Source organism: Notamacropus eugenii, chromosome 2 (genome assembly GCF_028372415.1).
Source record: "Notamacropus eugenii isolate mMacEug1 chromosome 2, mMacEug1.pri_v2, whole genome shotgun sequence".
NCBI classification, from domain to species: Eukaryota; Metazoa; Chordata; class Mammalia; order Diprotodontia; family Macropodidae; genus Notamacropus; species Notamacropus eugenii.
The window spans coordinates 15,635,715-15,661,750 of record NC_092873.1 but is presented as its reverse complement, the minus strand read 5'-3'; the positions used below and the strand labels follow the sequence as shown (position 1 = coordinate 15,661,750).

Below are 26,036 nucleotides of genomic sequence, written 5' to 3'. Positions count from 1 at the left end.
ATAAGCCTAATATTTAGCTATAAAAATAAAAAGTCAAATAGAAACACTACTTGTCCCCTAGTCCAAACTAAGCAGATCTCTTGGTATTGGGCTGAGATAAGTCTGTTCCTTCAGTTCTTATTTTATGCCCTAAAATGTCTCCGGTTCTGGCCATATTTAGGCTAAGATTTCCTTATTTTTTGGCCGATTGGTGATGGATATTGGTTAGATTGCACAAGAGGAGTTTTCTTTTCTCTCAAACACGACCTCCTCCCAAAAACCTCTTCTCCCTTGGGTCTTTCTTTTCATGTCATACTCTCCCCTGGGCTCCCATTTCTTTTCATCAGTTCCCTTACTCTGTCCCCTTGTGGACCCCCCCCCCCCCCATAGGGCTCCATGAAAGGCCATACTTCCAGAGGTCAGGAAGCCGGGTTGTTGGCTGGCCTCTGGTTGGGACTGTAGAGCATTTAGTTGGTCAGGCTCAGCTACAACCTTTGCTGCGGTGTCTCTTTCTGCAGAGTGGGGATGATGAGGAGTACCAACGGATCTACACCACGAAAATCAAGCCACGACTGAAGTCAGAGGATGGATTGGAAGGTGGTGAGCTTGGGGAGACCCAGAGCCGCACCATCACAGTGACCAGAAAGGTCACAGCCTACACAGTGGATGTGACAGGGAGAGAGGGTGCCAGAGAGATTGACATCAACAGCCCTGAGTTTAAGATCAAGATTCCAAGGCATGAACTGATGGAGATCTCCAAGATGGATGTGGAGACTGAGCATGGGAAGACTGTGATCCGATTGCCGCAAAGTCCTGGGGCAACTATTCAGACCACAGGTTATAGTGTTGACTTGAGAGGAACTGGACCAGAGCTCCAAGGGGTTGGGGCAGCTGGTGCTGGTCACTCCAAGGTCCAGGTCACCACACCTGGGATCCAGGTGGAAGGCTTGGATGTTGGTAGTGGTGGTAAGGGCTTGAAGGTGGAAGGAAAGCCAGAAGTCTCTGTTCATACCAAAGTCCCTGCTTCTGTTGGTTTAGGAAGCAAAGAAGGAGCTGCCACTGGTCCCACTGTCCAGGTTCCAGGAACGGCTATTTCATCTTCACTCGGAAGTGGGACTGTGGATCTCCAGCGCCCATCCATAGATAACATAAACATTCCTACCATGAAGTTACCCAAGTTTGGCTTCTCAGCAGCAGGGACTGAGGTCCAGGGCCCAGAGGTAGGCCTGGGTGCCTGCACACCAGGCATCTCTGTGGGGTCTGGGGGTGATGGTTCAGGTTTGGCAGTGAGTGGAGATGTCCAGAGTCCGAAGCTGGAAGTCACAGCTCCATCCGTCCATGTCGAAGGAGTCAAAGGAAAGCTGACAGGTCCTACCATAACCACCCCCTCCTTGGAGGGTGACTTTGGTGTGAAGGGTGCCAAGCTTCCGGGAGCTGGAGGCTTGGACATCTCTGCCTCCAAAGGACATGTGGGTATCAAAGGGCCCGCTGTGGAACTTGGAGCTCCAGAAATTGATCCTCATGGGGCTGGTGGAAAACTGAAAATGCCCCAGATGAAAGTCCCCAAGTTTTCTGTGTCTGGTTCCAAAGGGGAAGGAACTGCTGTGGATATAAAATTGCCTGAGGGAGAAGTGAACCTTCCCAGTGTCACTGGGAATGTCAGCCTGCCGGAAGTGGCCATCAGTGGGCCTGAGGGGAAAATCAAAGACCATAAATTCAAGACCCCAGAGATGATAATTCAGAAACCTAAAATCTCCATGCAGGATGTAGACCTAAGCCTCAGGTCCCCCAAATTGAAAGGGGATATGAAGGTGTCAGGTCCAGGAATACAAGGGGATGTAAAAGGTCCTCAGATGGTCATGACAGAGCCAACAGTGGATATTAAGGCACCCAGCCTAGAGGGGTCCCTAACTGGGCCCAAGTTTGGCAGCCCATCTGGGAAAATGGGGACCTGCAAAATCAGCATGGCTGATGTGGATCTGAATGTAGGTGCCCCCAAAGTAAAAGGCCAGGTGGATGTTGCTCTCCCAACAGTAGAAGGGCAAGTCAAAGGCCCTGAGATGGATATCAAAGGTCCCAAAGTGGATGTCAGTGCCCCAGATGTGGATGTCCATGGGCCTGAGTGGCACCTGAAAATGCCCAAGATGAAGATGCCCAAGTTCAGTGTGCCAGGGATCAAGGGGGAGGCACCAGATGTGGATGTGAGCCTACCCAAGGGAGACATCAATGTTTCAGGGCCAAGCATTGGCATTGCAGCCCCACAGGTCAACCTTGAAGGCCCAGAGGGAAAAGTGAAAGGACCCAGCATCAAGGTACCAGATGTGAATATGAAAGCCCCAAAGATCTCCATGCCAGATCTGCATCTGAAAGGTGCAAAGGTGAAGGAAGAATATGATGTTACTGTCCCAAAGCTGGAAGGGGATCTGAAAGGCCCCAAAGTGGATATCAGTGCCCCAGATGTGGAGCTCCATGGACCAGAATGGAACCTCAAGATGCCCAAGATGAAAATGCCCAAATTCAGCGTGCCTGGATTCAAGGGGGAGGGGCCTGAGGTGAATGTGAGCCTGCCCAAAACAGATGTTGACATTTCTGGGCCCAAAGTGGACATTGAAGCTCCAGATGTGAATGTGGAGGTCCCAGAAGGGAAACTGAAGGGTCCCAAGTTTAAGATGCCTGAGATGAATATCAAGGCCCCAAAGATCTCCATGCCAGACTTACATTTGAAAGGTCCCAAGGTGAAGGGAGAATATGATGTGACCCCTCCCAAAGTAGAAGGAGCGGTGAAAGTCCCAGATGTGGAACTGAAAGGGGCCAAAGTGGATGTCAGTGCCCCAGATGTGGAACTCCACGGGCCAGAGTGGAACCTCAAGATGCCCAAGGTGAAAATGCCCAAGTTCAGCATGCCAGGCTTCAAGGGAGAAGGACCAGATGTGGATGTGAATCTGCCCAAGGCAGACGTTGACATATCTGGCCCCAAGGTGGACATTGAGGCTCCAGATGTGAATATTGAAGGCCCAGAAGGGAAATTCAAAGGCCCTAAATTTAAGATGCCTGAGATGAATATTAAAGCCCCAAAGATTTCTATGCCAGATGTGGATTTGCATGTGAAGGGCCCTAAAGTGAAGGGAGAATATGATGTTTCAGTTCCCAAACTGGAAGGGGATCTGAAAGGCCCCAAAGTGGATGTTGGTGCCCCAGACGTGGACATTCATGGGCCAGAGTGGAACCTGAAAATGCCCAAGGTGAAGATGCCCAAATTCAGCATGCCAGGCTTCAAGGGAGAAGGACCAGATGTGGATGTGAGTCTGCCTAAAGCTGATGTTGACATTTCTGGGCCCAAGGTGGACATTGATGTTCCAGATGTGGACATTGAAGGGCCTGAAGGTAAACTGAAGGGCCCCAAGTTCAAGATGCCTGACATGCACTTCAAGGCCCCCAAAGTCTCTATGCCAGATGTGGACCTGAATCTTAAAGGCCCCAAACTGAAAGGGGATGTGGATGTATCTCTACCCAAGATAGAAGGTGATGTGAAGGTTCCTGAGGTGGATATCAAAGGCCCCAAAGTGGATGTCAGTGCACCAGATGTGGATGTCCATGGGCCAGAGTGGAACTTGAAGATGCCCAAGATGAAGATGCCCAAGTTCAGCATGCCAGGCTTCAAAGGAGAAGGACCAGATGTGGATGTGAGTCTGCCTAAAGCTGACGTTGACATTTCTGGGCCCAAGGTGGACATTGATGTTCCAGATGTGGACATTGAAGGGCCTGAAGGAAAACTGAAGGGCCCCAAATTCAAGATGCCTGACATGCATTTCAAGGCCCCTAAGATCTCCATGCCAGATGTGGACCTACATTTGAGAGGTCCCAAAGTGAAGGGAGACATGGATGTGGATGTGTCAGTGCCCAAGATAGAAGGTGATGTGAAAGTTCCTGATATGGACATCAAGGGCCCCAAAGTGGATGTTGGTGCCCCAGATGTGGATGTCCATGGGCCAGAGTGGAACTTGAAGATGCCCAAGATGAAGATGCCCAAGTTCAGCATGCCAGGCTTCAAGGGAGAAGGACCAGATGTGGATATGAGTCTGCCTAAAGCTGATGTTGACATTTCTGGGCCCAAGGTGGACATTGATATTCCAGATGTGGACATTGAAGGGCCTGAAGGAAAACTGAAGGGCCCCAAATTCAAGATGCCTGACATGCATTTCAAGGCCCCCAAGATCTCCATGCCAGATGCGGACCTGAATCTTAAAGGCCCCAAAGTGAAAGGGAATGTGGATGTGTCTGTACCCAAGATAGAAGGTGATGTGAAGGTTCCTGATGTGGATATCAAGGGCCCCAAAGTGGATGTCAATGTCCCAGATGTGGATGTCCATGGGCCAGAGTGGAACTTGAAGATGCCCAAAGTGAAAATGCCCAAGTTCAGCATGCCAGGTTTCAAGGGAGAAGGACCAGATGTGGATGTAAGTCTTCCCAAAGCAGATGTTGACATTTCTGCACCTAAGGTGGATATAAATGCTCCAAGTGTGAATATTGAAGGGCCAGATGCAAAATTTAAAAGTCCCAAATTCAAGCTGCCTGAAATGAATATAAAGCCTCAGAAGATCTCTCTGCCAGATGTTGGCTTGCATTTGAAAGGTCCCAAGGTGAAGGGAGACTATGATGTCACAGCTCCAAAGATAGAAGGTGAGATGGAGGTGCCAGATGTGGAACTGAAAGGTCCTAAGGTAGACATCAGTGCCCCCGATGTGGATGTCCATGGACCAGACTGGCATCTGAAAATGCCCAAGATGAAAATGCCCAAGTTCAGCATGCCAGGGTTCAAGGGGGAGAGCCCAGATGTGGATGTCAACCTTCCCAAGGCAGACATCAGCATCTCAGGCCCCAAAGTGGACATTGAGGCTCCAGATGTGGGCATAGAAGGTCCAGAGGGAAAGATCAAAGGTCCCAAGTTCAAGATGCCCAGCATGAATATCCACACCCACAAAATCTCTATGCCTGATGTGGGACTCAATTTGAAATCACCTAAATTAAAGGGTGAGCTGGATGTTTCTGTGCCCAAAGTAGAAGGAGACTTGACAGGTCCTAAAGCTGACTTAAAAGGCCCCAAGGTGGATGTGGACATTGGTGATGTTGATATTGAAGGTCCAGAAGGAAAGATAAAAGGCCCCAAGTTCAAGATGCCTGACATGCACTTCAAGGCCCCCAAGATTTCTGTGCCAGATGTGGATCTACATTTAAAAGGTCCCAAAGTGAAAGGAGACATGGATGTGGATGTGTCTGTGCCCAAGATAGAAGGTGATGTGAAGGTTCCTGATGTGGACATTAAGGGGCCCAAGTTGGACATTAATGCCCCAGATGTGGATGTCCATGGGCCTGAGTGGAACCTCAAAATGCCCAAGGTGAAGATGCCCAAATTCAGCATGCCTGGGTTCAAGGGGGAGGGTCCAGATGTGGATGTGAGCCTGCCTAAAGCAGATGTTGACATTTCTGGGCCCAAGGTGGACATTGATGTTCCAGATGTGGACATTGAAGGGCCAGAAGGTAAACTGAAGGGCCCCAAGTTCAAGATGCCAAAGCTGAACATCAAAGCTCCGAAAATATCCATGCCTGATGTGGACCTGAATTTAAAAGCACCCAAACTGAAAGGGGAGATGGGTGTGTCTGCTCCAGACCTGGAAGGAGATTTGAAAGGCCCTCAAGTTAATATCAAAGGTCCCAGTGTAGATGTTGAGGTGCCTGATATGGACCTGGAGTGCCCTGATGCCAAACTGAAGGGCCCCAAGTTCAAGATGCCTGACATGCACTTCAGAGCCCCCAAGATCTCTATGCCAGATGTGGACCTGCATTTGCGAGGCCCCAAAGTGAAGGGAGACGTGGATGTTGATGTGTCTGTGCCCAAGATTGAAGGTGATCTGAAGGTTCCTGATGTGGACGTTAAGGGGCCCAAAGTGGATGTTGGTGCCCCAGATGTGGATGTCCATGGGCCAGAGTGGAACCTCAAGATGCCCAAGATGAAGATGCCCAAGTTCAGCATGCCAGGCTTCAAGGGGGAAGGACCAGATGTGGATGTGAGCCTGCCCAAAGCAGATGCTGACATTTCTGGGCCCAAGGTGGACATTAAAGCACCAGATGTAAATATTGAAGGACCTGAAGGGAAACTGAAGGGTCCCAAGTTCAAGATGCCCGACATGCACTTCAAGGCCCCCAAGATCTCCATGCCAGATGTGGACCTGCATTTGAGAGGTCCCAAAGTGAAGGGGGACATAGATGTGTCTGTGCCCAAGTTAGAGGGAGATATCAAAGGTCCCAGTGTAGATGTTGAGGTGCCAGATGTGGATTTGGAATGCCCAGATGCCAAACTAAAGGGCCCCAAGTTCAAGATGCCTGACATGCACTTCAAGGCCCCCAAGATCTCCATGCCAGATGTGGACCTAAATTTGAGAGGTCCCAAAGTGAAGGGGGACATGGATGTGGAAGTGTCTGTACCCAAGATTGAAGGTGACATGAAAGTTCCTGATATGGATATTAAGGGGCCCAAGTTGGACATTAATGCCCCAGATGTGGATGTCCATGGGCCAGAGTGGAACTTGAAGATGCCCAAGATGAAGATGCCCAAGTTCAGCATGCCAGGCTTCAAGGGGGAAGGACCAGACGTGGGTGTAAGTCTGCCCAAAGCAGATGTTGACATTTCTGGGCCTAAGGTGGACATTGATGTTCCAGATGTGGGCATTGAAGGGCCTGAAGGAAAACTGAAGGGCCCCAAATTCAAGATGCCTGATATGCATTTCAAGGCCCCCAAGATCTCCATGCCAGATGTGGACCTGCATTTGAGAGGTCCCAAAGTGAAGGGGGACGTAGATGTATCTGTGCCCAAGTTAGAGGGAGATATCAAAGGTCCCAGTGTGGATGTTGAGGTGCCAGATGTGGACTTGGAGTGCCCAGATGCCAAATTGAAAGGCCCCAAGTTCAAAATGCCTGACATGCACTTCAAAGCCCCCAAGATCTCCATGCCAGATGTGGACCTGCATTTGAGAGGTCCCAAAGTGAAGGGGGACGTAGATGTATCTGTGCCCAAGTTAGAGGGAGATATCAAAGGTCCCAGTGTGGATGTTGAGGTGCCAGATGTGGACTTGGAGTGCCCAGATGCCAAATTGAAGGGCCCCAAGTTCAAAATGCCTGACATGCACTTCAAGGCCCCCAAGATCTCCATGCCAGATGTGGACTTGCATTTGAGAGGTCCCAAAGTGAAGGGGGATGTAGATGTATCTGTGCCCAAGTTAGAGGGAGATATCAAAGGTCCCAGTGTGGATGTTGAGGTACCAGATGTGGACTTGGAGTGCTCAGATGCCAAACTAAAGGGTCCCAAGTTCAAAATGCCTGACATGCACTTCAAAGCCCCCAAGATCTCCATGCCAGATGTAGATTTCAACCTGAAGGGCCCTAAGATCAAAGGAGATGTTGATGTCTCTGTTCCCAAAATAGAAGGACCAGAATTGGATGTTAAAGGGCCCAAACTGGATGTTGACATGCCAGATGTCAATGTTGAAGGTCCTGAAGGCAAGTGGAAAAGTCCAAAATTTAAGATGCCCGACATGCACTTCAAGGCCCCCAAGATCTCCATGCCAGATGTGGACTTACATCTGAAAGGCCCCAAAGTGAAGGGAGATGTAGATGTGGATGTGTCTGTGCCCAAGATAGAAGGTGATGTGAAGGTTCCTGATGTAGACATTAAGGGGCCCAAGTTGGACATTAATGCCCCAGATGTGGATGTTCATGGGCCTGAGTGGAACCTCAAGATGCCCAAGATGAAGATGCCCAAGTTCAGCATGCCAGGCTTCAAGGGGGAAGGACCAGATGTGGATGTGAATCTGCCCAAGGCAGACATTGACATATCTGGCCCCAAGGTGGACATTGAGGCTCCAGATGTGAGTATAGAAGGCCCAGAGGGGAAGATCAAAGGCCCCAAGTTCAAGATGCCTGAGATGAATATCAAAGCTCCCAAGATCTCCATGCCTGATTTTGACTTGCATTTGAAAGGCCCCAAAGTGAAAGGGGATGTGGATGTGTCTGTGCCCAAGATAGAAGGTGATGTGAAGGTTCCTGATGTGGACATTAAGGGCCCCAAAGTGGATGTCAGTGTACCAGATGTGGATGTCCATGGGCCAGATTGGAATTTGAAGATGCCCAAGATGAAGATGCCCAAGTTCAGCATGCCAGGCTTCAAGGGGGAGGGCCCAGATGTGGATGTGAGTCTGCCTAAAGCAGATGTTGACATTTCTGGGCCTAAGGTGGACATTGATGTTCCAGATGTGGACATTGAAGGGCCTGAAGGAAAACTGAAGGGCCCCAAGTTTAAGATGCCTGACATGCACTTCAAGGCCCCCAAGATCTCTATGCCAGACATTGACTTACACTTGAAAGCACCTAAATTGAAGGGAGATGTTGATGTCTCTCTTCCAAAGGTAGAAGGAAATTTGAAAGGACCAGAGTTAGATATCAAAGGCCCTAAACTGGATGTAGAAGCACCTGATGTTGATATTCATGGACCAGAAGGAAAATTAAAGATGCCTAAATTAAAGATGCCAAAGTTTAGCATGCCTGGGTTCAAGGGGGAGGGTCCAGATGTGGATGTGAGCCTGCCCAAAGCAGATGTTGACATTTCTGGGCCCAAGGTGGACATCGATGTTCCAGATGTGAGCATTGAGGCCCCTGAGGGAAAGATCAAAGGTCCCAAGTTCAAAATGCCTGACATGCACATCAAAGCTCCAAAGATTTCTATGCCTGATGTGGACCTGAATCTGAAAGGCCCAAAACTGAAAGGAGATGTGGATATCTCTGGGCCAAAGCTGGAAGGAGATCTGAAAGGCCCTGAGCTGGACATCAAGGGCCCCAAAGTGGATGTTAGCATCCCAGATGTGGATGTCCATGGGCCCGACTGGAACTTGAAAATGCCCAAGGTGAAGATGCCCAAGTTCAGCATGCCAGGGTTCAAGGGAGAGGGCCCAGAGGTGGATGTAAATCTGCCCAAGGCAGACATTGACGTTTCAGGACCTAATGTGGAAGTTGAAGCTCCTGATGTGAATATTGAAGGACCGGAAGGGAAGTGGAAAAGTCCCAAGTTTAAGATGCCTGATATTCATTTTAAAACCCCAAAGATATCAATGCCTGAAATTGACCTTAATTTGAAGGGCCCCAAAGTAAAAGGAGATGTAGATATTTCAGTCCCTAAATTGGAAGGGGACATCAAAGGCCCTGAGCTTGATATCCAGGGCCCCAAAATGGATGTCAGTGCCCCAGATGTGGACGTCCATGGGCCAGACTGGAACCTCAAGATGCCCAAGATGAAGATGCCCAAGTTCAGCATGCCAGGATTCAAGGGAGAGGGCCCAGAAGTGGATGTGAATTTGCCCAAGGCAGATATTGACATTTCAGGCCCCAAGGTGGACATTGAGGCTCCAGATGTGAGTATAGAAGGCCCAGAGGGGAAGATCAAAGGCCCCAAGTTCAAGATGCCTGAGATGAACATCAAGGCTCCCAAGATTTCCATGCCTGATTTTGACTTGCATCTGAAAGGCCCCAAAGTTAAGGGAGATGTCGATGTTTCTTTGCCCAAAGTGGAGGGGGAGATGAAAGTGCCAGATGTGGAGTTGAAGGGTCCTAAGGTAGACATCAATGCCCCAGATGTGGATGTCCATGGGCCAGACTGGAACTTGAAAATGCCCAAGGTGAAGATGCCCAAGTTCAGCATGCCAGGGTTCAAAGGAGAGGGTCCTGAAGTGGATGTGAATCTGCCCAAGGCAGACATTGACATTTCAGGCCCCAAGGTGGACATTGAGGCTCCAGATGTGAGTATAGAAGGCCCAGAGGGGAAGATCAAAGGCCCCAAGTTCAAGATGCCTGAGATGAACATCAAGGCTCCCAAGATCTCCATGCCTGATTTTGACTTGAATCTGAAAGGCCCCAAAGTGAAAGGGGATGTGGATGTGTCTGTGCCTAAGATAGAAGGTGAGGTAGAAGTTCCAGATGTGAACATCAAAGGCCCCAAGGTGGACATCAGTGCCCCAGATGTGGATGTTCATGGCCCGGATTGGAATCTGAAAATGCCCAAGATGAAAATGCCCAAGTTCAGCATGCCAGGGTTTAAGGGAGAGGGACCAGATGTGGATGTGAATCTGCCCAAAGCAGATGTGGACATTTCTGGACCCAAGATTGACATCGAGACTCCTGACATTAACATTGAGGGTCCAGATGCAAAAGTGAAAGGCCCCAAATTTAAAATGCCAGAGATGAATATCAAGGCTCCTAAGATCTCAATGCCAGACTTGGACCTCAATCTTAAGGGTCCTAAAATAAAAGGTGATGTAGATGTGTCCCTTCCAAAGGTAGAGGGTGATTTGAAAGGACCATCTCTTGACATCAAAGGCCCCAAGTTGGATGTTGATGCCCCAGATATTGACATCCATGGCAAAGGTCCAAAACTCAAGATGCCTGACATGCATGTCCACATGCCCAAGATTTCCATGCCGGAGATTGATCTGAATTTGAAAGGCCCCAAAATCAAGGGAGATGTTGATGTCTCTGTGCCCAAATTAGAAGGTGACATCAAGGGTCCCAAAGTGGACATGAAGGGTCCAGAGATTGACATTGCAGCCCCTAAAGTCAACATTGAGGAGAAATCTAAAAAATCCCGTTTCAAGCTTCCGAAGTTTCACTTCTCAGGCCCCAAAGTTCAAACACCAGAAATAGATGCCAAACTGAAAAAACCAGATGTTGACATTGCAGGGCCCAAAGTAGATATACACGCCCCTGATGTTGAGGTCCACGGCAAAGCAAAAAGCCCAAAGTTCAAAATGCCCTTTCTGAGCATTTCTTCACCCAAGGTCTCAATGCCAGATGTAGAGTTAAACCTGAAGGGCCCCAAAGTGAAGGGAGACCTGGATGTTGCAGGCCCAACCTTGGAAGGTGATTTGAAAGGTCCTAAGGTAGATATTAAGACACCAGAAGTACATCTTGAAGCACCTGATATGGACATTCATGGCCCAGACTTTAATGTGAAGATGCCCAAGATGAAGATACCTAAGTTCAGCATGCCTGGGTTCAAGGGAGAAGGGCCAGAGGTGGATGTGAATCTGCCCAAGGCAGACATTGACATATCTGGCCCCAAGGTGGACATTGAGGCTCCAGATGTGAGTATAGAAGGCCCAGAGGGGAAGATCAAAGGCCCTAAGTTAAAGATGCCTGAGATGAACATCAAGGCTCCCAAGATCTCCATGCCTGATTTTGATCTTAACTTGAAAGGGCCAAAGTTGAAGGGAGATGTGGACGTTTCTCTGCCCAAAGTGGAAGGTGATTTGAAGGGTCCTGAGATAGATGTCAGGGGCCCCAAAGTGGACATTGATGTTCCAGATGTGGATATTGAGGGCCCAGAAGGAAAGCTGAAAGGTCCCAAGTTCAAGATGCCAGACATGCATTACCATGCTCCGAAGATCTCCATGCCTGATATTGATCTGAACTTGAAGGGGCCAAAGCTGAAAGGAGATGTAGATGTGTCCCTTCCCAAGGTGGAGGGGGATCTGAAAGGCCCTGAGCTTGACATTAAGGGCCCCAAAGTGGATGTCAGTGCCCCAGATGTGGATGTCCATGGGCCAGATTGGAACTTGAAAATGCCCAAAGTGAAGATGCCCAAGTTCAGCATGCCAGGCTTCAAGGGGGAAGGACCAGATGTGGATGTGAATCTGCCCAAGGCAGACATTGACATATCTGGCCCCAAGGTGGACATTGAGGCTCCAGATGTGAGTATAGAAGGCCCAGAGGGGAAGATCAAAGGCCCCAAGTTCAAGATGCCTGAGATGAATATCAAGGCTCCCAAGATCTCCATGCCTGATTTTGACTTGCATTTGAAAGGCCCCAAAGTGAAAGGGGATGTGGATGTGTCTGTGCCCAAGATAGAAGGTGATGTGAAGGTTCCTGATGTGGACATTAAGGGCCCCAAAGTGGATGTCAGTGCACCAGATGTGGATGTCCATGGGCCAGATTGGAATTTGAAGATGCCCAAGATGAAGATGCCCAAGTTCAGCATGCCAGGCTTCAAGGGGGAGGGCCCAGATGTGGATGTGAGTCTGCCTAAAGCAGATGTTGACATTTCTGGGCCTAAGGTGGACATTGATGTTCCAGATGTGGACATTGAAGGGCCTGAAGGAAAACTGAAGGGCCCCAAATTCAAGATGCCTGACATGCACTTCAAGGCCCCCAAGATCTCTATGCCTGATATTGATTTGAACCTGAAAGGCCCCAAGATGAAGGGAGACATTGATGTGTCTCTTCCCAAAGTGGAAGGTGATCTGAAAGGTCCTCAGGTGGATGTCAAAGGCCCCAAGTTGGACATAGATACACCTGATATTGACATTCATGGCCCAGAAGGAAAGCTGAAGGGCCCCAAGTTCAAAATGCCTGACCTGCATCTCAAGGCACCCAAAATCTCTATGCCAGATGTGGACCTGAACTTGAAGGGGCCAAAGCTGAAAGGAGATGTAGATGTGTCCCTTCCCAAGGTGGAGGGGGATCTGAAAGGCCCTGAGCTGGACATCAAGGGCCCCAAAGTGGATGTCAGTGCCCCAGATGTGGATGTCCATGGGCCAGACTGGAACTTGAAAATGCCCAAGGTGAAGATGCCCAAGTTCAGCATGCCTGGGTTCAAGGGAGAAGGGCCAGAGGTGGATGTGAATCTGCCCAAGGCAGACATTGACATATCTGGCCCCAAGGTGGACATTGAGGCTCCAGATGTGAGTATAGAAGGCCCAGAGGGGAAGATCAAAGGCCCTAAGTTCAAGATGCCTGAGATGAACATCAAGGCTCCCAAGATCTCCATGCCTGATTTTGATCTTAACTTGAAAGGGCCAAAGTTGAAGGGAGATGTGGACGTTTCTCTGCCCAAAGTGGAAGGTGATTTGAAGGGTCCTGAGATAGATGTCAGGGGCCCCAAAGTGGACATTGATGTTCCAGATGTGGATATTGAGGGCCCAGAAGGAAAGCTGAAAGGTCCCAAGTTCAAGATGCCAGACATGCATTTCCATGCTCCGAAGATCTCCATGCCTGATATTGATCTGAACTTGAAGGGGCCAAAGCTGAAGGGAGATGTGGATGTGTCCCTTCCCAAGGTGGAGGGGGATCTGAAAGGCCCTGAGCTTGACATCAAGGGTCCCAAAGTGAACATTGATGTTCCAGATATGGACATTGAGGGTCCAGAAGGGAAACTAAAAGGCCCCAAGTTCAAGATGCCGGACATGCACATCAAAACTCCTAAAATTTCCATGCCTGACTTTGACTTGAACCTGAAAGGGCCAAAGATAAAAGGTGATGTGGATGTCTCTCTTCCCAAGGTGGAGGGAGGCCTCAAAGGGCCCCACGTGGATATTAAAGGTCCTGAGCTGGACATTGAAGGTCCTCAGGGAAAATTGAAGGGACCTAAATTCCACATGCCTGATGTGCATTTCAAGACCCCCCAGATTTCCATGAGTGAAATTGACTTGAACCTGAAAGGCCCCAGGATGAAGGGAGACATTGATGTGTCTCTTCCCAAAGTGGAAGGTGATCTGAAAGGTCCTCAGGTGGATGTCAAAGGCCCCAAGTTGGACATAAATACACCTGATATTGACATTCATGGCCCAGAAGGAAAGCTGAAGGGCCCCAAGTTCAAAATGCCTGACCTGCATCTCAAGGCACCCAAAATCTCTATGCCAGATGTGGACCTGAACTTGAAGGGGCCAAAGCTGAAAGGAGATGTAGATGTGTCCCTTCCCAAGGTGGAGGGGGATCTGAAAGGCCCTGAGCTGGACATCAAGGGCCCCAAAGTGGATGTCAGTGCCCCAGATGTGGACGTCCATGGGCCAGACTGGAACTTGAAAATGCCCAAGGTGAAGATGCCCAAGTTCAGCATGCCTGGGTTCAAGGGAGAAGGGCCAGAGGTGGATGTGAATCTGCCCAAGGCAGACATTGACATATCTGGCCCCAAGGTGGACATTGAGGCTCCAGATGTGAGTATAGAAGGCCCAGAGGGGAAGATCAAAGGCCCTAAGTTCAAGATGCCTGAGATGAACATCAAGGCTCCCAAGATCTCCATGCCTGATTTTGATCTTAACTTGAAAGGGCCAAAGTTGAAGGGAGATGTGGACGTTTCTCTGCCCAAAGTGGAAGGTGATTTGAAAGGTCCTGAGATAGATGTCAGGGGCCCCAAAGTGGACATTGATGTTCCAGATGTGGATATTGAGGGCCCAGAAGGAAAGCTGAAAGGTCCCAAGTTCAAGATGCCAGACATGCATTTCCATGCTCCGAAGATCTCCATGCCTGATATTGATCTGAACTTGAAGGGGCCAAAGCTGAAAGGAGATGTAGATGTGTCCCTTCCCAAGGTGGAGGGGGATCTGAAAGGCCCTGAGCTTGACATTAAGGGCCCCAAAGTGGATGTCAGTGCCCCAGATGTGGATGTCCATGGGCCAGATTGGAACTTGAAAATGCCCAAAGTGAAGATGCCCAAGTTCAGCATGCCAGGCTTCAAGGGGGAGGGCCCAGAGGTGGATGTGAGCTTACCCAAGGCAGATGTTGACATTTCTGGCCCCAAGGTGGACATTGAGGCCCCTGACCTAAGTATTGAAGGGCCTGAAGGGAAACTCAAAGGCCCCAAGTTCAAGATGCCTGAGATGAACATCAAGGCCCCCAAGATCTCCATGCCTGATGTTGACTTGAATTTGAAAGGGCCCAAATTAAAGGGAGATTTTGACATGTCTGTCCCTAAGGTTGAAGGTAATTTGAAGGGTCCTGAAGTTGACTTTCAGGGTCCCAGTTTGGATCTCCATGGCCCTGATGCCAAATTAAGTGGCCCAAACTTGAAAATGCCATCACTAGACATTTCCGGGCCAAAAATATCTGCTCCTGATGTCGATTTACATCTCAAGTCACCCGAGTTTGGCATGTCTGGTCCCAAGATAGAAGGTGGTGAATTGGACCTGAAGGGCCCCAAAGTGGACTTGGAAACACCAAGTTTGAATGTTGAGAGTCCAGACCTGAACCTCGAGGGGCCAGATGTTAAAATTCCAAAATTTAAGAAACCTAAATTTGGCTTTGGGGCTAAAGGCCTGAAGGCTGACATCAAGTCCCCTTCATTAGATGTTACTGTTCCAGAAGCAGGGCTGAATGTCGAGTCTCCAGATATCAATGTCAGTGGAAAGGGCAAGAAAATGAAGTTTAAAATGCCTCGGATTCATATGAGTGGCCCAAAGATCAAGACCAAAAAACAGGGATTTGATCTGAATGCCCCAGAGGGTGAAATTGATGCCAATCTCAAAACTCCAGATTTGGACGTCAACGTGGCAGCTCCAGATGCTTCTCTTAAGGTTGATGTGAAATCTCCCAAAACAAAGAAACCAATATTTGGGAAAATGTACTTCCCTGATGTAGAATTTGATATCAAATCTCCCAAATTCAAAGCAGAGGCCCCACTTCCTGGCCCCAAATTGGAAGGGGAGATCCAAACACCTGGACTGGAAATTTCATCTCCCGGAATTAAAACCGGGCTCAAGGGTCCTGGGCTGGAAGTTGGGTCTGTTGGCCTCAGTGGGAGTCTTCCCAGTGCCAGCATGGAAGGGCCTGACATCCATCTGAAGGCACCAAAGTTCAAGGGGCCAGGTGGGAGCATTGGTATCTCAGGGCCAAAGATAGAGGGTGATCTGAAAGTGCCCAGTGTCCAAGCCAACTTGGATGCCTCTGATATCAACATTGAAGTCCCTGATGCCAAAATCAAAGCTCCCTCCTTTGGCATCTCATCTCCTCAAGTATCTATCCCTGATGCGAATGTCAACTTGAAAGGACCAAAGATAAAGGGTGATGTCCCCAAAGTGGAACTGGAAGGACCAGATGTTGATCTGAAGGGTCCAGATGCAAAAATCCAGTTCCCTAAGTTTTCCTTGCCCAAGATTGGAGTACCTGGTCTGAAGGTGGAGGGCGGGGGAGCTGATATTCATGGCCAGCTCCCCTCTGTTGAAGGAGGTGTGAGTGCCCCTAACCTTAAATTTGAAGGACCTGATGTAACATTGAGAGGACCCCAAGGGAACCTGCCTTCTGTGAACCTCTCTGGGCCAGATCTTGACTTGAATTTGAAAGGACCAAAGCTGAAGGGAGATCTAGATGTTTCTGGGGGTGTCATGGGTCCCAAGATGAGTGTGGACACTCCAGGCCTTGACGTCAAAGGAGCTGGTGGGAAATTGAAGATGGAAGGTGGTGGCAGATTTTCTACAGAGGGAGGAGTGAAAGTGCCTGGTGTCGACGTCAATGTAGAGACTCCAAAACTGAATGTCAGCATGCCCGATGTGAATCTGAAGGGACCAAACCTGAAGGGAGACTTGGGTATAGCTGGTGACATCAAGTGTCCCAAGGTATCGGTGGATGCTCCAACTGTTGGTTTGGAGGCACCGGGGGGAGCTATCAAACTCCCCCAAATGAAGCTGCCCCAATTTGGTGTCTCCTCTCAGGGGTCTAATCTGGACGTTAATGTCACAGGGCCGGAGCTGAAGGGGCCTGGGATGGATGTTCATCTCAGAGGTGTGGATGTGAAAGGGCCTCAAGTCTCATCTGACATGGACTTTAACTTGGAAGGACCACAAATAAAAGGGGGCTTTGGGGCCAGTGGTGACATCAAGGGTCCTACTGTGGGAGTGGGTCTTGGGGGCATCAATGTCAAAGGCTTGGAAGGCAGTATCCAGAAACCTGATGTTAAATTGCCTAGATGTGAAGCAGAGCTGCCAGATGTGAATGTCAAACTCCCATCAGGAAAGCTTTTGGGTTCAGGCATCGGTCTTCATGGGACAGCTCCTGATGTGAGCATCCAGGGACCTACATTTAATCTCTCATCACCCGAGGTCTCAGCATCAGACTTGGGGGGAATCGGTTTGAAGGGACCCAAGATCCAAGGTGGTGTGGATGTTTCTGGAGGTGTCAAAGCTCCAGACCTCAGCATGGGGGGAGGACACGTAAATATAAAGGGTGTGGGTGGAGAATGGAAAGGACCCCAGGTTTCTTCTGCCCTTGACCTGGATATGCCAAAGCTGGCTGGGGGCATCCATGTTTCAGGACCAAAGGTAGAAGGAGGTATTAAGGGAGGCCAGGTGGGACTTCACAGTCCTGCCGTGGGTGTGTCTGGCCCTCAAGTTCACATGGAAAGTGTCTCTGGAAGAGTGACATTCCCCAAGATGAAGATTCCCAAGTTTACATCTTCAGAACGGGAGCTGGTGGGCAGAGAAGTGGGGGTGGATGTGAACTTCCCCAAGGTGGAAGGCAGTGTCCAGGCTGGAGATGTTGAAGGGGAGTGGGAGGAAGCTGACATTAAACTTAAAAAGTCCAAAATCAAAATGCCCAAATTTACCTTTTCCAAAGCCAAAGGCAAGGGTAGTGCTACAAGCTCCCCAGAGGTATCTATCTCTGGCTCCAAAGGAGACCTCAAGAGCTCCAAGGCCAGCTTGGGCTCCTTGGATGGGGAGGTCGAGGCAGAGGCATCCTCACCAAAAGGCAAATTCTCCTTCTTTAAGAGCAAAAAGCCCCTACACCGGTCAGGTTCCTTCAGTGATGAGAGGGAGCATTCAGCTCCAGTCACCCCTACGGGCACACTCGAGTTTGGAAGTGGGGAAGTGTCCATCGAGGGTGGAAAGGTCAAAGGGAAACATGGCAAACTGAAGTTTGGCACCTTTGGCGGGCTGGGGTCCAAGAGTAAAGGTCATTATGAGGTCACTGGGAGTGATGAGGAGGCTGGAAAGCTCCAGGGAAGTGGGGTGTCCCTGGCCTCCAAGAAGTCTAGGCTGTCCTCCTCATCGAGTAACGACAGCGGAACAAAGGTGGGCATACAGTTGCCAGAGGTAGAGTTGACTGTTTCAAAAAAATAAGACGAGAGGACCCTTTGTATGTGTGCACATGTATATATATAAATATATATTTACAGTAGGTAGGCTTCTGTGTGTTTGTATATAAACTTCTGAAGATTGACTCAAGGTCAAAATCAGCCACGAACTTGGAGGCCTGGCCAGCACTTGGCCTGACCCCAGGTTAAGGTGAAGAACCTGGGGCTGTGGTAGTAACAACAAAAGGAGGTGAATTGTTTTTTGGTTTTTTCCAGTCCAGCCTATCTGCAGAGGAAGCAGTATTTGCCTTCTTAAGACTTCAGTTTGCTCATTAAATGCTGAGAGCATCTGTTTACTAAGCAAGCCTTGCGTTTATCACTTTCATTTTTACAGAATCTTTTCAGCGTTGGGGTCATAGAAATCTGACGTCCATTTGAATGCCTTTTTTTTGGGGGGGGGGTAGGCTTTTGTTTGCAAGGGATAGGAGGGTGGGATGGGAGAAGGGGTGGGATAGAGTGGGGCAAGACTTCCATTTTGGCCTCTAAGGATGGATAATATTCCAAAATTGTCCTATCATACATATACCAGGATGGCAGAGAGGAGTCTTCCCCAGGGAAATTGTTTTTTTTTTTTTTGATGGTGGGGGGGGTGATGATGTTGTCCTTTAGTGCATCGGCTCTCCCCCTAAGCTGGTAATTCTGACCGTTTTTGGGTGCTCCTGGTGAGAGGGGGTTAGATAGCTTCTCGCTTATTAGTGACTGACCCGCTTGACTGGGGTTTACATACTTTGTGCTATATGTGATGTTTTTACCAGTGACTGCCACTTTTCTGATATTTGTCATGGATGCTTCTAAACAAATGTTACCTGATTAAGAATCCAGCACTTTAATGCCAAATTAATTCCGAATGTAAGAAAATTCATGCTGTAAAATGCAAATAAAGCCGCTAACAAGTAATCTGGATGCCTTGTGTCACTGGATTCCATCCCAAGGTGGAGGGAGGGGAAAGCAGCATAAACTTGGAGGTGGGAACAGTCCACTTCCTCACTCCCCAACTCAGTCCCCGTGGTGGCCTGATCCTGTCCCCGTTTGTGCTCAAAGTTCCTGATTTCTTGACCAAATTAGCCGCCAAGTCATGGCTAAGTCATGGAACTTAGGAATTCTTCAGCCTCCTAATTTTCTAGATACCCACAGAAGGGGCCATGTGGGTATGAGTGGCAGAATTGGGATTGAAGCATTTGCGGGTCCCCAGGGAAGGTGGGGAGCTTTCCCCTCAATTCCCGGTGCTTGGGCGGTTCTCTACTTTCCGGATTCTTTCAGGGACAGCAGTTTTATGACAGTGATAACATGCTGCAGAAAATAAAGCTTGTAGGTTCTTAGACTTGGAAGGGACTTCAGAAGTCATTTAGAGTCTATTTGGTTTCCAGGTGAGAAAAATGAGGCTCCGAGATACCAAGTCACTTGTCTAAGCTCAAAGAGTATAGCCCTGGTTGCTTAAGGTCTCGTCTTTCAAGTGGGGAGATTGAGTTTGTGACTGATGGCACCATGCACCAATCAGAGGGAAGGTTTGGGGGCTTACCAAAAGAGGACATTCATACAAATCCACTATATCAGAATTGGGGGAGGGGTCTCTTCCGACGGAGCTTTAGCTAGTGGTTTTGGCAACTAGCATGAAATGTGCACCCAAGGCATCTTTTTGTAGCTGGTTGAGTTAGGAATGGAGTGAAGGGAACCCATGGTGGCACACCTCCTTTTTTGGCTCCAGGACACCTCCGGACTTCTGCCAGGAAGACTGTTGTAGTGACTAGATGGGCGGGCCCAAGCTATGCTCTTTTTGCAAACTAGATGCTAAGCTTGGTTGCTTCTACACTGCTGACTGGGTTCGAGGGCTGTTTATATTCTCTCAGTTGGGGTGCCTGGTGGGCAAGACCCTGCTGGTGGACTTTAGGAGGGTGACTAGAACATGGACTGTCCTAGCTTAATGACTGGCTGACCCCATCACTTCATTGTACAGTTGGGGAAACAGAATCAGTGTCAGAGCTGAAAGGAATCTTCAGTTGTATATCATGGAAAATCAGAGCTGGAGGGGACATTCGAACAGAATGTCAGAGATGGGAGGGACCTTAGAACACGGAATGTTAGAGGTGGGAGGGACCTTGGAACATGGAATATCAGAAGTAGGAGGGACCCTGGAACCTTGCAGATTAATCTATCCCCTTAGGAACTGTGTGGAAGTTGAGAGGAGTCCCAGAGAGGGCTGCTCTGAGCCTAGTGATCCCATGGCTCACTTTACACTTGTGGTCAGGAGATGAGGACATGAAGCAGTTTTGGACGGGGGTGGTGGATGGAAGCAGGCTAGAAGCTATCAGGATGGACAGGAAGAAGAAATGGTTGTCCAGGCCAAGTGGCTTTTGGACTCCCAGATTCCTCCACCTGGGCGTGACACCATAATTTACCATGCCCTGGCAGTTAATATATGGGCCAAAGCTCACAACATTCCCAGTGTCACTGCTGGATAACATTTCCCATGAGACCATCAAGAGGACAAGGCCCTGGAGATCGTCTGGTCTAACTCTCAATTTAAAGGTGGGTAAACCGAGGCCCAGACAGGTACTCTGGGATGATCATTTAGAACCAGAAGGACCTTAGAAGCCAGCCTAAGGAGGAGCAAGATGTAGCTGGCCTAGTCACAAAGCTAGAGAACCACAGAACCAGGATTGAATCCCAGGTCCTCCCCTCAATCCATTGGGCCTTTTCTTCCCACAGAATCAAGAACACATTTCCTCTCTGATGTAATGATACTCATCTCACTAGGAATAATGATGATGATGGTGACCATTGCTTCTATTTCTCTCATGTTTTACATGCCAGAATTTTGAGTTTGAGAATTTCTCTCTATAAATCCAGTGACCATCAATAAATGTGAACATTCAAATGAACCAACTAAAGGTTTTTCGACGAGGTCCCTCTTAATTCTCAAACCCTAGCCTACTTACAATTTGTTTTTAAAGTATGCCTATTGACTTTATTTTCTAAAAAATTCGAAATAAATACTTTATTGTTGATATTTCTAAAAAAATCAGTGTCATTTCTCAAGACCCCTCTCCCCCTTCCCCACGTCTCTCCTGTATCACAGAAGTGTAGATGAGCCAAACAAAGCAGCCCATTGGCTCTGTCTGATGTGCCTCCCAAGCCTGTAGCCCACCCCTATGAAAGGAGAGTCAGGTACACTTCTCAGTCTTTCCTCTGGAGCTACAATTAGTGGTCGTTGTATTGGAGTGGAATCATACTCTCTCTCCATATTGTTTCTCCTTCTCTTGGGTCAAGCCATCCTACAAATAGGTCAGGCACTGTGCTGGGCACCGATAAAAGTGAAGCCAGTACATGACCTCAGGGAGCTGATTGTCTCAAGGGAAAGATGTATAGGTAGAAACAAAATAGTTACAAGGTCATCTGGTGTGTGTGAGTGAGCTCAGCAGGCTTTGTGCCTCAGGTAGTGCTGGAGCTGGGCTTTGAAGTGAACCAGAGGTTTGGAGATTCGGGGATGAAGAGGGAGGGCATTCCAGGCAGAGGAGGCAGCCAGAGCAAAGGCCAGTATCTTATGTGAGAAATAAAGATGAGGATAGTTTTGTTGAACCAGAGTATGTATGGGTCAAGGGAAGGGACTCGTTTATACAGACATGATAATTAAATCCATGGAAGCCAAAGCATTCATCAACAGAGAATAGAGAAGGGGGCCCAGGATAGAGCCTTAGTGTGCACTCACAAGGAACCGGCAGCCGGCAGGAGGAGACCCAAGGGAGCAGGATCAGGAAACCCCAGGGAGGAGAGAAGAACTAGGAGGAGAGGCCAGGAAGCTTGTGGGTGGTGGATCAAAAGTCACCAGGTCTAGTGAGGAAGAGAGTGATAGGGACCTGGGAGAGGGCCAGCTTTGTACAGGGAGGGGCTGGAAGCCAGAGCAAGAGGAGGGGTAAGGGTGTGGGTGGCTTGACCCTCCTCACCCGTGTCCTACTCTGTTTCTCACAGAACAGTCAGATTCTATGGCATCCAAGGACCACGATTTGTTCAGTCATTTTGTTACAGCCAATTGATGGACACCATGTTTGTTTACTGTTCTTTACAGTCATATACACTCCCTTGTACATGCTCACTCATACACACACATACACACTCACATACACCCTCACACACACATACATACACTCTCTCATACATATAAACACTTATACATGCTCATAAATGCACATACATTCCCTCATACACACACAATTCACATACACACTCACATATACACACACACAGTCACACCATATACACACTCAAACACTGACCTAGGAATCTGTCTGACATATGAGGACTTTTCTTTCAGCCTCTGACCAGAAGAGTGCTGGCAGTGTGGTTAACTCTGACACACTGACAAGATCAGTGTCTCGTCCAGGTATTTCCTTCGGGTCTTTTTCTAAGGGGGTTGTTCCCTTGGTTGTGCCCATGCTCTGCGTCTTCTCACTTCCTTTGGCAACTCTTTGTCTACTTTCCCCTCTGGTTCCTTGACTTTTCAGGTCTGATTCCACCTCTCTAGCCCCCTGGTCTCCTGCTTTTCCTGCAATATCCTGATAGATGCCAAAGCTGGAGGACCTGAGTTGGAATCCTAATGGTGGCACTGACTACTTGTGTGCCCAGGGACACCCCCAGTGCCCCTTAATCAATGCTTATTGGTTGACTGATGGATTGATTCTGGGCAAGTCACTGAACTCCCCTGAACTTCAGTTGTCTCGGGTAGAAAAGGGAGGTAATAATACCTGTATTCCTTATAGGCTGCTGGGAGGCATAAATACAGCACAGGGTGGAAGGTGCTTTGTAGACTTTAAAGAAGCAGAGATATCACTTATCAGTATTTAAAATTTGTCTTGTATTACACCTTGCCACTTGCCTTTGGTGTGTTAATAGTCAATTAGAAGAAGAGCTGGCATTCATAGAGCACTTGAGTTTTGCACTGAACTTTACGGTATGATGTTATTAGATCTTTACAACAGCCCTGAGAAGTATGTCCTAGACTGACCATAGATAAGGAAACAGAGGAGAAGTGACTTGCCCAAGGACATACAGTATCTGAGATAGGATTCACACCCAGGTCTTCCGGATTCCAAGACCAGGAAGTGCATCCACTATACCAAGCCTGCCCATTTTATAAACAGACAGGATATGCCCAGGCACCAACCTGAGGCCCAGCAGTCCCTTCCCATGTTCCAGATGTTTCTGCAGCTGCTGCACAGAGGGGCTCTCTGTCTTTTTCCATGGACGCTGGCCATGGGTTTGGCTTGGTAGTGGGCACTTTGCCATCGCCATCCTGCTGCCTGTGGTCTCAGGCCTCATTTGGAGCCCTGGCCTTCAGGCTGATGGCCAGGTTGGGCTGCTCCATGAGCTGACTCCCACACTGGACCCTGGCCTGCCATGGAGGGCCTTTTTATAGTCCTCTAAAAGTCCCCATTCATTTCCATCATGAGCCCCAGTTTGACCTTGGCTGAGGATGGAATAGAAGGAAGGACTTCACAAACTGGAGGATGAGGCCTGGAGGGGAGAAGGGGACAGTGCTTTTCAAGAGCATCTTAAAGGGACCCTCAGGGCGTGGCCCAAAGAGAGCGGGGGTGGGGTGGGGGTGGGGAGGAAGCCAGGACCAGGGCTCCCCACTTTTCAGCCTGGGGTTTGAAGCTGGACCAGCCTCTAAGCAGCAAAGAACAGAGAGTCATTATGACTACTGCCTCTGGGCCTGGGGGAGGCTTTCAGCTTTGCTCCCATAATTCATTTAAATACCCATTTCTAGAATAGTAATGACTGAGTGCTTTCAACTTTGCGAAGGGCTTCCCATGCATTATCTTGATTGAGGCAAATACTCCAGAAATTATTGTGCCATTATACAGTTGAAGGAACTGAGGCCCAGAAAGGCGTATTGACTTACGCAGAGTTACTGGACTAGTGCATAGGTTTCAGAGGTGAGATCTTAGCTCAGATGTCCCCTACTTTTAATCCAGGGCTCTGGTCTTGCCACAATGCAAGCAACCTTGTGTGGGAGGGAGGTCATGCCAGGAGTTATCATTCCTGTTTCACAGGAGAGGAAAGGGAGGCTTTAAAGGTTAAAGTGACTTGTCTATGGTCAACTACTCCAACAGACTGAGGGCTGGAAGGAGTCCAGTCCTTTCATTTTAGAGATCTGATCAACTCCCTGAGCACTTAGGAAGCAGCTACTGTCCCAGCACACTGCGTATTGAGAGAAAAAACAAAACAGGTCCTGCCTTCAAGGGCATACATTGTACTTGGGGGGTGGCAGGGGGAGCGTGGTGTGTGAGGAAGGCCAGTTAAGCTGGAACGTCACCTGTGTGAAGGGGAGTGATGTGAAGTCCTGAAGGACATCTCATGTCCAATAGTTGGATTTTATCCCAGAGGCAATAGGGAGCTAGGGAGCTTCTTTAGTGAGGAAAGACTGTGGTGATTTGCTCAATAACTGTGTGGAGGATGGGTGGAAGAGGGGAGATGGAGGCAGGGAGACCAAAGAGAAGGCATGTGAGAGGTGGGAGGGCCTGAATGGGGCCAGTGGCCATGTGAGGGGGGAGAAGCTGCAGAGAGAGAATTGAGATTTGGCAGCTGACCTGGGAGGTGAGAGAAGGAAGATTTGAGGATGTGTTTGAGATTTTAAACCTGGGGGGCTGGAAGGATAAGAGAGCTCTCAACAGAAGTTTGGAGGGAGAGAGAATTTTAGGGGAAAAGGTTCTGCTGAGCTTTGGGGTGCCGATGGGCCACCCAGCTGGCCATGTCCAGTAGATCCCTGGGGATATGGGATGGCAGCTTGGGGCAGAGAAGAGGCCTTTCCAATGTGGATCTCGTGATCACTGAAGAAATATGAGAGTAAATCTAATGAGAACTGGTGAAATCAGTGAAAAAGAGGAGAAGGGCAGTGAGGAGAGGAGAGAGAGGGAGAGAGACAGAGACAGAGAGAGACACACATACAGAGGCAGAGACAGAGAGAGAGAAGAGACAAAAAGAGGAGAGACAGAGAAGAGAGAACAGAGAGAGAGAGAGACAGAGACAGAGAAAGAGGAGAAAGAGGGAGACAGAGACAGAGAGATGCAGAGACAGAGAGATAGAAAAAGAGAGACAGAGAGAGAGAGGAGAGACAGAAACAGAGAGAGAGCCCTAGGGGACACCCCAAAAAAGGAGGCAGAGACACAGATGATAATCCTATGAAGGAGACTGAGATAGGGAGGAAGAAGGTAGGAGATAGCAGTATCAGGAAAACCCAGAGAAGAGACATGATCCACAAAGAGGTGACTGGTGGTATCAGAAACAGAAAAGTGAAAGACAGATGAAGACAGAGAAAAGGTCACTGGACTGGACCACACAAAGACCTTGGAGGGATCAGTTTCAGTTGGGTGGTGAGACTGGAAGCCCCAAGGATTTGAGAAGTGAGTGAGTTCAGAAGAAGCAGAGGAAATGCGTGTAGATGGCATCTTCCTAGTTTGGTAATGGAAGGTGGGTTAGATAAGGGAGAACCTCTGCACATGACAGACTAAACGGAAGGATTTTCTAAAGACCCAACAGCTGAGGCTCAGGACAGCTGATGGGATTTGCTCAGAGTCACCCAGACCCCACCCTTTCTGTTCTGCCATCCTGTCTTGCCCTGATGACAGAGCCTGAGAAGCTAGGGTGCCCCTTCTCCTTCTGGGGCCACAGGCCCAGCCCTGAACTCCCCCTCTTAATGGCAGGCCTGGGCTTTTCCTCTCTGGAGTCTTCCCTACTTGGTAATTAAGTAACTATAATCACACCATTTAGGTTATAATTATACCTACCAGGCTCAAACCCACGTTGGTCCTGGGGCCCTTAGAGGCCCTGGCATGGGCACTGTCCCAGGAAAGGGACAGGGTGCCCCAGAGCTTCTATGCAGTTTCTGGTGCACCTCTGGCCCACTGCTTCCTGGCATCTCTCAAATGCCCGGATGCTCGGTTCTCTCCTCTTACAGGAGTCCTGAAATGAGTGGGACTTGAGCCAAGTGGAGAGGGGTCTGGGATACATGTCTTTCCTCTTTTAACTCTTACCTATTTATTATGGAAAAAGGTCTAGAGCTAGAAAAATGGTGTTAACAAAGGCCCAGACATGTGGTGGAAACATATTTTGATGGGAAGTCTAT

General features: G+C 48.9%; 2 protein-coding genes across 7 annotated transcripts in view; one reads left to right on the top strand and one right to left on the bottom strand.

The window, feature by feature from the left end:
• Positions 1-18,814, top strand: part of AHNAK (AHNAK nucleoprotein) — a 37,405-nt gene extending 18,591 nt beyond the window's left edge. For all 3 annotated transcript variants that reach the window (XM_072638883.1, XM_072638885.1, XM_072638884.1), the window contains one exon: positions 498-18,814. In XM_072638883.1, coding sequence (XP_072494984.1) covers positions 498-17,903 — 17,406 coding nt within the window. In that variant the 3' untranslated portion in view covers positions 17,904-18,814. The remainder of the gene's footprint in view (positions 1-497) is intronic.
• The window catches only part of LOC140522101 (inner centromere protein-like), a 576,743-nt gene that overhangs the window by 111,451 nt on the left and 439,256 nt on the right, over positions 1-26,036 (bottom strand). The window lies entirely within an intron of this gene.